The sequence below is a fragment of the Solea senegalensis genome, linkage group LG10 (assembly GCF_019176455.1).
Source record: "Solea senegalensis isolate Sse05_10M linkage group LG10, IFAPA_SoseM_1, whole genome shotgun sequence".
In the NCBI taxonomy this organism is placed as follows: Eukaryota; Metazoa; Chordata; class Actinopteri; order Pleuronectiformes; family Soleidae; genus Solea; species Solea senegalensis.
In genome coordinates, this window is record NC_058030.1 from 5,848,935 (window position 1) to 5,860,452 (window position 11,518).

The 11,518-nt window shown below is 41.7% G+C and overlaps 1 protein-coding gene across 1 annotated transcript in view; it reads right to left on the reverse strand.

Annotated features, from left to right (window-relative positions):
• Positions 1–8,007: 8,007 nt before the first annotated feature.
• Positions 8,008–11,518, reverse strand: part of met (MET proto-oncogene, receptor tyrosine kinase) — a 64,019-nt gene continuing 60,508 nt past the window's right edge. Inside the window, exon 21 of the mRNA XM_044037122.1 lies at positions 8,008–9,511. Coding sequence (XP_043893057.1) covers positions 9,214–9,511 — 298 coding nt within the window. The 3' untranslated portion in view covers positions 8,008–9,213. The remainder of the gene's footprint in view (positions 9,512–11,518) is intronic.

Here is an 11,518-nt window from a genome sequence, read left to right on the forward strand (position 1 = left end):
CGATTAGACTCTAATTATATGTACAGTACTTTGTGAGGAGGAATTTTGACGACAAGGGTTATATTTCATAAACTTAAAACATAAGTACGTTTAATTTAAAGAGAGGGAAGATGACCTTATTTCAGTTTCTCGTCTTCATTTTAAATGAAGTGATGTTTTCAGGACACAGTTGCCGTCTTTTAATGTGTGAATGCTCTGTGACCGACACTACACGTGGTCTTGTGGGACTTCGGTGCCCCACGAAACCACAGATATGAGCTTTCAACGCCAGTCTGGCTGTGATCACACTCCCCTGGAATTCCCTGGTACACCAGCACTCCCAGTCCTGATTATTGGCCCTTTCATGGTGATTACATTTTTGTATGAGCGATGGTGGAGTTATTCCGGTGAGGAAGCTTCACACCGGACCGGACACTTCATGAGAGACTTTACATTTTGTAGCTTTAGAATTAAAATGGTTGTGTTACAGACAGATGAAATCCGAATCAGAAAGTTGCTGAACACTACAACATGTCGGCCTCGTCGTGGTGAAAAGTGCGTGATGTGAGTGAACGTCTGAATTTGAGAAGTGTCTCAAACCACATGTTGAATTATGGACTTGGGCCTCACTCGAAAGCAAACGGTGGTGCTGCGAAAAATGCTGAGTTACTGACGACAAGCCCGTGATAAGTAGCACCCAAGGAGAGAAGGAAAACACACCACACACCGAAGTGAGACGTTCGCCGAGTGGAAACACATTTTGATGATTTACTGGGAATGTGAACACATTTTTCATGATATACATTCTTAAAGAACATGGTGTTTGGGGCTCGCAGCACCTGAATCAACTCCGTCTCAAACTATCAACACGTATGTAATATTGAACAGGATCCGTGAAATGAAGTTGTTTTAACTCAGCGCCTACATGGCACAAGGAGGCAATCCTTCAAAGTCACAGTGTTCTCCTCTTCCTCCTCCTCTGAGTGCAATAAGAAAAAAAACATTTACTTCTTTTTAAATATCATTCAAGACATGTGACACTTTTGTTGCTGCACAGATCTTCAGGAAAGAAAGCCCTCCTGATTTCATGGAGATGAATTCATTGGGAATCTATTCTCCTTACTTCAGGGGTTTTTCCAGGTCTCTCTAGGGGGCGCTACAGCGGACAAGCCACATATTTGATTTGGCAGAGATTTTGTCCTTCCTGACGCAGCCCTTCCATTTCTGCAGGCCTGGGACCGGCACTAAGAGTACACTAGGGTCAATTTAGAATTTAGAGTGTCCAGTTAACAACGAGCAATGGGGATTGGGTACCTGGCTCAGGGCCACCCCAACCCCCCCCAGCCCCAGCCCTTGACCTGGCAGGGACTTGAACTTGCAACTTGGGAGCCCACAGCCAAGTTCCCTTTCCCAATGAAACATCCCATGTGTGAGGTGAACAAGTCGACTCCCATCTCATGTTCTATTCTGTCCACAACGACATGTTTAACCCCTGAAAACACTTTCTGCCTGTGTGAGATTTTGGGGTTCATATGAAGTGTATTTGTTTTTCTCTGCGGGCTTTTCATTAATTTATAAAAAAATGTTTTCAGTTTGTTTTGGTTTACAACGTGACATAAGGCTGTGCAAGTTAGACATAACATTCATTATGTACTTTCTTATTTGATTCAGGGATGGTTGTTTATCTGTCTTAATATTTTTTTTTTACACCTGGCAAATACTCCATATCACAAAATAAACTAACACTAAAACTAATTAAGCATTTACAAAAACTAATAAAACTAATAAAAAAGCAAACTAAAGTATTGTAAAATCCCAAACTTTTATAACCTTAGTTTTGAGTGCAATTTTTTTTAATTTCTTTATTATTTATTCAGCTTATTACCATTTGTTTATGTGTGGAATCCAATGCTGTGACAGTTTCTGGAGATTCAGCAGTGTCTTTTTATCAACATGCATATTGTGATCCCGCACGAGTGATGATGTACTATCGTGGCACCTGTATTATTCTGTTTGATGTATTTCTGTAAGAGCAGCAGACAGACAGAGTCGATAGGGGGCGCCAACAACACAAGGAGAATAAGGCATTTCATCAGATTGTATGATATCTCATGAGAATCCTTAATGAGGGCAACAAAGATATGTGTGTGTGTGTGTGTGTGTGTGTGTGTGTCTCACAGGGGATTTCACTCCACCTGGTGCCGTCCACCTCCACAGTCTCAGTCAGGCCAAAACTCATTAGCAGTTTAATGAGTGTGTGTGTGTGTGTGTGTGTGTGTGTGTGTGTGTGTGTGTGTGTGTGCGTGCCTGGTATTCCTTATGTTGTGGGGATTCCTTATGTTGTGGGGACATACAGTACATCAAGTCAATTTTTAATTATATTTTAAGGTAAAGACATGTTTTAAAGTTAGTTAGACAAGTTAGGCTGAGGTTTAGTTTGGGTTAGGCCTCCAGGAAAGTCTCCAGGAAATGAATGTTAGTCAATGCAATGTCCTCTGAAGTCATGGAAACCAGTCTGCGTGTGTGTGTGTGTGTGTGTGTTGCCTCTTAAGATCCCTGGCACAAACACTAACCTTATCAGGACCTGCACAATCTGGTTCTAATGAGGCAGAACTTCATTTCCGAGATACTGGTTAAGTGGTTGTTTTCGGAACAACAATTTGTTTTGCCTGTCAAAGTGAATGGATGTCAATGCAGTGTGTGTGTGTGTGTGTGTGTGTGTGACTGTTTCAAAATGCTTGAGGAAACTACAAATCTCACGTATGGTGTTATATTTCATCATTTAAAAGAAACGCCAACGTGTGCATGTACATACACGTGTGTGTGTGTGTGTGTGTGCCTACGTGTGCACGTGTGTGTGTGTGTGTGCATACCGCATATGCTGCTGCTGACTCACCTGATGAACCCCAGACAAAAAAACCTGCAGCCAGTTTAACTTTTAACCCTGATAACCGAGCACTAATCATCACACCTGTCCATTCTTTGACCGTGTGTGTATCACACACACACACACACACACACACACATACACACACACACACACACACACACATACACACACACACGCAGGTTGATGTAAAAGGCTGCTGGTGTTGACTTGAAGATTACAGAGGGGATTAGGAGCAGAGAGAGGAGAGGGTGTGTGTGTGTGTGTGTGTGTGTGTGTGTCCATATGACATGACATTTTAAAACAGTTTCCCTACTTTAAAGCTACAGTAGGCAAATTACTGGACAAATAGATTGTTGAGTTTCATCCCCAGGTTGTTAAAATACTCATATTCTGACCCGAGACAATCTCTCCATCTCGACACATGCTTATTGTGATTATTGTCCGACTCCTTTTAAGATTATTTCTCTTTTTTATGTTTCATTGTGGTGTAGGAAGCTGCTTCTCGTGCTGAGGTAGAGATTTTCCCCTTTCAGAGCATCTGTGTGCAGTGTAGGTAAAAAGGAACACTGATGAGATAGATTTAGTTGTAAGACTGTAAACAGAACTTCATTTACATTTACATTCCAAAACCATGAATTGCAGAAAGATGAAGCATCTTATATTATCATTATTAAAGTTCAAATGAAGCCAAAATGTTGGCTTTTACTATCTATTTAAATGTAATATTAGATTTAGTTTCTTTAGCTTTTCTGCTAGGATTATATTATATTTATACATGACTTATTATAATCTACAAATTCAAATTGTTGGATTGTCTCTGTACCGACTTCTAATGAGGATTCTTGTAGCTCTTTGTTGTTGTACTTCCTCAAACTGACACACATTGAGTTATATAATATGTATCGTGCTTTACTTTGATTAAAACAGCACTTGTTTGCAATATCTTTCATTTTTTATGTCGAAAATGTGTCATTTCCTTAACTATTCCTTCTATAGTAACTGGAGCATGTGATTATGTTGTAAATCCACTGTCCACTGAGTAAGATAAGCCTTTATTGTCTCCAGAGAGGAGAGATTCATCTTGGGCAAGTGAGAGTTTGGCAGCAGGGATGCACATAAAATCGAAATCACATTTCATACATCGCCGTACTCCATAATAAATATTCACGTTACACTAGATTTGTGCAAATGAATAGAATGTGTGATGTGAGAACATGTGGTCACACACAAAGACAGTAATAACAGTGGTAATATGGTCATTACTGCGGTTGTTAGCGACGGCGGTAGAGATTTCTCATATTTGACGCTGATAAGTGTCAAAACACCGAGTTAAACTGAGGCTCCGACGAGAACAGTCGGCGACGGGGGATGAAAGACAAGACAAGGCTGGTCGAGGCAGGAGGGACGCGGACGCCGAGGCCGAGACGCACAGACAGACGTGCTCCGTGCTCATGTTCACTGGGGCTTAACATGGATTTGAACTGGATCATTTAAGCTTCAGTACAAGGACAATGCAGCATATACCTACATCAACTCCATGTTCCCATGATATGCTGGAAAATTCCACTACAGCTGTTTCTCTGTCTCTCTCTCACACTTACACACACACACACACATTTTTAATACTTTAATCCTCAACGTTGATGAAGAGGAGTACCCAAATAAGGAATTAAACATCACGTTTCTATGACAACACCCTGCGAGCAAGTAATAAATTATGAAACGTGTCTGCTAAATGACGTGTAATGTAATGATTAAGTGACTGAGAACAGGCAGTTTCAGCTACATGTGATTTCTCCCTGTTTGGGAGTCGTCACAGCGGATTATGTGCATGATTTCTGACACAACCCTCCCATTCATCCTGGCATGTGAGAGCTGATAATGTAACAATGACAAAAAATTAAAAACATAATAACTGGGCCATAAAGTAACAACACATAACGTAGCAACTTTTTGTGCAAACTGTAATAACTTTTCTCCTTAGTCTGTGAGAATTTAATCATATTATGACAAACATGAAGACTACATCAACTACATTGTGCAGGAAAGATCCTTTTTTACATGTTTTTCTGTCTGTGTGAAACAATGAAAGATACAAGATCCCTCCTTCCAGGGAGTCCTGGTCAAGAGAGCAGCATAAATAGTATATAGTATAACATAAATTGTTAGGGACATGAGACAATTTCAGATGTAAAAGTCAGAAAACACCAGAATATAAAAGGTTAAAAGAAGTATATAGGCCATACTAACAAGATCCTCAATCCAAACCCCTGAAAAAGGTTATGTAATAACAACAACATGTTTCTTAGTAGTAAAATGTCTCATGTCTGCTTGACGTGACGTGCTGAGACCATATATGGCGTGACTTTGCCAAACTCCCGAGTCGCCAAGCAACCGTGAAAGGACAGTCTGTCCTGGAAGAGGCCACGGTCACGGCTCAGTCTGACAGACAGACAGAGGCAAGGCGAGGGGAGTTAGAGGTGAGGGGTCATAGGTCACCACCAACCAATAGAAGTTGAAAGGGGTTGAATGTCTGTGAACAAAGGCACAAAGAGACGGCGACTGTGTTTTTGAAATGTTGTGAAGGGTGTTGAGCCAGTAAAACGTCCATCTTTGTGTCAATATCATGGTTTTTGTTTTTGGTAAACCCTCAAAACTGTCCTGAAAACCAAAAATCTTACTCTTTAAAGGGATAGTTCAGGTTTTTTTAAAAAGGTGTGGTTGTATGAAGCAACCACTGCATGGAGAACCAGACAAGGAGACACCAAATCTGATTTTATTTTAGCATATCCAGATTATATCGAGCTTGTCTGGAGAGCTAAAAAACACACATGTGAGATCCCATTTTTCCAAAGCTGATTCAAACCACATACGGAGGTGATTTTGAACGTGATTCTGATCTGGTTTTTACAGATCCGTTTAAATCTCTGCTTTAAACGATTGACACAGTGGAAGACAACAGTTTAGACATCAGATTTTCCACAGATTTCCTTCGTCTATTTTGTTTATTTTGTTTAGACTACTTCGTGGTCTATAACTATAGAAATCCAGGTGGAAAACTAGACGAGACAGTGTCAATATGGACACACACGCAGATCACTCGCAATATAATGTGAACAGTTGGTCAGGAAGATCAGATTGTGACCCTGATCAGATTTTAGGCAGCAGTCTGAACGAGGCCTCTCTCCCTGAAGACATGGCTGCCAGTGGGGACAGAAGGAAAAACTCTTTTTGGCCAGTTATATAAGGGCTCATAAAATCTAGGCCTTCTCATTAACGATAGCTTAATGTGTTCGCTGCTTCTTTTTTTTTCTTTTTTTTCCATCATTAGACAGAATTTTGTGAGTGGAAAATGAAGTTGCCAAACCACTGACGCTCTTGAATCGAGTCAATAGAGAAAAGCAGTGTTTTTAACACACTGGGACAGTGGACTTGCCTTGTTTGGCCAATTTGTGTCACTTAAATGGAACTTTTTAATGTCATTTTAAGATATCTCAGAAATAAGGAGTTTATTCGATGAATCTTTCGTTAAGTAGCCAAATCCGTTTTAGTTTTAGGTACTATCAGCGTACGAGCAGTTTTTATTTTTACAACTAGCACAAGTCTGTTCACTGAATGTTTACTGAAACATGACTGAAACGGCGATGTGCAGAAACAGCGTGTGATAGTATAGCTTTATTACACTGACACAGTTCATTTGACATTACATAGGAACATGTACCTTCAGGATGTGTGTTGTTGTTTTTTTTTTTAATAGACATCAAATCATACATATATTTATTTATATACATATACACACACACACACACACACAGAGAACAGACAGTGTTAAACACAGAGTCGCGGAGAGAAGCCGTTTGTTTCACGTCGTTCACAGCGATCGAGCGGTCGCGACCAAAAGCTACGTGGAAATGCGACATCGATTGGCGGGAAAAAGCTGCAGACGAACCCACACGGATCCCCCACAATGCACCCTGATTTATTTACAAAATGGCAGTGATTCGTCTTGAGAACAAAAAGGATTCATTGAGTGGCTTTGTTCATCGCCGTTTTTTACACACAACCGGTCCCCACCACTGGGACCAGGTTTAAGGAAGAGGATCGTCACTGATACAAAAATATATAGTACAGCACTTTTTCTTGTCATAGCATAAACATTCATACCTGTCCATCAATGGCCACAGTCACATCAGCAGCCATTCAGATTTAAAAACTAAAACAACAAAGCAAAGAAAAATAAGGGGCACGGACCTCGACAGGGTTCTGCATTTTTATCCCATTTACTACAAATTCTGATTATTTTACTGTATGTCAAGCTGTAGATTACTACACTAATATGTACATCAGTGGAGTAATTAGAACTATTTATTGAGTCATTCTTCATTCGTACAATTCTTTAAATTTGATTTCACCTCCTCCTCCAAAAAGAAATCAGAAGCGAATGGCAGTGGCAGTAATCACGTGTACAATTCAAAAAGATTGAACATGTTTTGACGATTCAAAAGTTGTAGTGATGGGATGAACATTTGCAAACACCCTGGTTTTGGCCTTGAATTCAAAAAAATATTCCTTCATAATGTCTTAAAGCGCGTGCGTCATAAAGATACAGTGAAAGACAGCCGTCACTGATGCTCGCATATAACATCCTAGTTCTGACCACAAAAGGAACCTCGGAGGTCAACGTCTCTACTCCATGTCGTGATATGTTTCAGCTCTTTGTGTTTAAATGTTGACTTTCAACGTTATCATCGTTGATGAAGGAACTCTTTTTTTTAGGAATCGTGAAACTCTAGAACAAGAAATCGCCCACATCAGGATTCTAATTCTTTCATGTCTTCCCCCCCGAAAATTTAAAGCTGGAGCCATATTTCTATTTTAAAATGAGAACAAATACAAAAGGGAAATGAGACGCCCTTTAAAACATACAGTGAGCAGGATCTTTTACATCATGTATCAATAATTTATCAGTATAATGCCCTGATACAACCTGTCCTCCAACTGAAACGTACATATAGGTCATTTTCTGAAAACGTGACTGTGGGTCGTTTTTTTCAAACCCCTGAATGCGACGTAAAGGTAGTATTTTCCAACTCGAATATGCACAGATGTTACTGAGGGTAGGGTTAGGGCAAAAAAGACAGGGTTAGGTAGTAAAAATTAAAAAAAATATTAAAAAGGTGGTATAGTTTGGGACCGCCGACAATGGCAAAGCCACTAGATACAGCGTCTAAGGCGGAAGTGGTTGCTGTTGCATGTTTTGAAAACGTAAATATAGGTCGTAATTCCTATATGTACGTTTTATTGGAGGACAGTCTCCCCTGACATCACTGGTAATTACCATGTTATAAAGGTGAATTTCATGCCCATCTCACATTTTCCATTGTTATCTTCCAGCAACTCAATTCAAGTTATTATAATTGAAATAAGATGGTATTACCATACTATTATTATATTGTTACTGTACTGTAATATTTGAACAACCTGTGGTTGAAACTAAATGATCAGCTATTCCTCCAGTGATCCTGCGTACTGCAGCTTTTGGTGAGCATTTCTTTCTTTTTAATCAAGCACAAAATAAAAACAGAATTATCCAAATAAGATAATTATACGAATAGAGCATCCAGTGACCTGCACACAGGCAGCAGTTTCTTTACACGTCCCATGTTACGCCCCCACACTTCCTCACCTCCCAATTACCTGCCGTCATTATTCATTTCCTGTGTGCCTCGGTTTTTACGCGGCCCGAGGCAGCAGGGAATCCATGGCGGGCCGGGGCGTCATTGTCTCTGGTGGCACGCCAGTCTGATTTACAGCGTGTGCGGAGGTGCGGGTTGTTCATAAGACACGGTACACGGCCATTTGTCGAACATTCACATTCAGAGAGACAGGAGAAAGAAAAGGTTCGAAGCACAGACCACCGTGACAGGAGCAGGAAATGCATCCTCTCATAGCGTGGGCACAGCAGTCACTGGGACTGGGGTTTTTATTGGGGGGTGTTTTTGATGAATTGTGCTTCTGTCACAATGGCTTTTTTTTATCCGCTGTAGAACCTTGTTGAGAAGGTGTTCCTTTTGTCCTGTAACTGTCTCGCAGAAGACAAAGGAGGGCTGGCCTCCTGCTCCCTGGGGTCAACAAAAGGTCAGACAGGTCGGTCGATGAGGTCGGCCCTACCAGGCTGCTGTCGTTGAGGGTCTATATACATTGAGTGAACAGTCAAGGCTCCAAAAAACAGTCCTGTTTTTCCTCAGCATACAGTGTCCAGTGTTTGGCAAGTACATACAGTAGTTCTTCATCGCCTGCTCTCGTCCGTCTCGTCGAGTCTTTGTCCCGCTGCCACGTCTCCTTCAGGTGCAGCAGTCGCGCTCCACGTGGCAAAGGAACTGGGAGCGGGAGGGCAGGGACGTGGAGGTGCAGGGGTCGGATGAGGACCAGGAGGAAGGGGACGCGGCAGCGGTGGTGGACGAGGACGCGAGGAGCGGGGGGTACGGGCTCATCTTGTCGATGTTGACGTAGGTGGTGTTGAGCAGGACGTAGTGCTCCCCACTGAAGCTGGAGAAGATGGAGGAGATGCTCGACACCAGCTCGGAGAAGGAAGGCCGGCGCTCCGGATTTGGATGCCAGCACTCGACCATGACTGTGTAGCTGTAAGAGGGGAGAGGAGAGGAAAGGAGGAGGAGTTAGGACACTTTATGTAAACATTCCAGTACAGGCGGTAGCTAATGGACTTATGTTTATGAACTGTTACCATTATTTTTTTTGTCGTACAAAGTGCACCACATGCCCGGTATCTGGTGATGTGAGGTGATGTCAAAACCATCAACTTAAAAGAATGCTTTCATTCCAAAAATGCCACACAAGCTAAATATTATTATTATTAACTCTGTGTGACACGGACTCTATCAGTGTTTAAAATGCCATACTACATACCATAATATCTGCCCGTGACTGCTATCACCGAGCGCCCTGGGAACTCTGACGAGTGAGGAATCGTGGGAATGTTTGCAAGTGTGCATCACCTCCTGATGTCTCTGTTTAATTTACAGCTCGGAAACTTTGGGCCTCAACCTCCCTCACCTGAACACTCCCCACACACACACACACACACACACACTCACGCACACACGGCGTACCTTAGGATGTTATCTGTGCTGCATGAGCTCACCCTTGGTATTCATTTAACAGTACATGTGGGTCGAAGATTAAACAATAAAGACACTTCACATATTTAAGCAGTGAGTGAGTGGACGTGTGCTCTGGAGTGATAAATCCATACTGTCTCATGCCATGTGATTCAACTGTAATCTAACGTTCGCGTCTCTTTAGTGAGCTGCTCACTTAGTACCTGCTAGTTTACTGTTGATTTGAAAGGATTTCAAACAACAGGACATTTAAACGAACTAATAGAGGCAGAACAACTCCTCTGTGATGTGATGTGATGTCAAATTGCTGATTTTCTTTATGGACTTTGGTGCAGACAGTAAGGGGTTTACAAAGACTTCACTTTTGTGGTGGAAAAGACAGTCTAATGACAAGATAAAGAGGTGATCGTGTTCTATAGACTTATACTGGCTGCTTCTCAGCACAGGGAGCGTGTCATGAGTTGTAAAAAAGTGGAGCAGACGACAGACGGGATCGAGACGTCAAGACATAAACAAATGAACCAACAAAGCACAGAAACAAAAGTCTGCCCCACACGAGACGATAATTGGCCAGATTTCGGTTCCGATCTGGCTCTTCCGACAATCCTGCAGTGTGTCCAGACACAATTTTAACGTCATCGGACGGATCAGAGTCTTCCCGATTTCAAATTGTAAGTATTAAACATGTTTAGAGCTGCAACTAACTATTATTTTCATAATCGATTAATCTGTTGATTACTTTTTCGATTAATCGAGGAATCGTTTGGTTCAGAAATTGTTTCAGCTCTAAACATGTTTGACGACTAAACAGCGATTGGGGGCGTGAGCAGAAACCTGCAATGACCAATGAGAGCGAGTTGACGGGAAACGGATGTTGCATACTTTTGTTCCACAGTTTTTTTTTGTGTTTTCTCAGCACAAAACATTGCACACACAACAGCTATGAACTGACGATGCCGTCGTTCAATTAAAGGCCAAGTGTGTGGTCCTGCGTCTTGACTAGATCGTCCAGGATTAAAACATTAAAAAATATCAGTTAGAAAGTCTGCTGCGTCTGTGCTGCGTCTGTGCTGCGTCTGTCGTCCTGTCTTGGTGTCAAACCAAGTCAGACTTGACTGTGTGGTGCAGGCCAGGCTTTAGTACAATCAGACACAGGTGAAACTAACAAGACACAGGTGCAACACATTAGGGGCGGGGCAGACAATCAACAGGGAACACAGGACAGGAAGCAACAGGTACACGCAAGGAGAAACTTCAAAATAAAGAATGACTGAATAAATGACTAACTAAAAGACTCTGGATTATCCAGGAACAAACTTTCAGACCACAAGTTCAGTTAAGTGCAACCAGCAGGTTCAAAAAGTACTACGAATAATCCATCAGTAGGATTTATTGGTGCAGCTGTAATCAGTGGGTTTTGCCTGCAATCTCTAATAACAACATTTCCAAAGAAAACGAGAAGCGAAAACAAACTTTGACAGAAAATCACGCCCCGGGCACCCAAACCTTG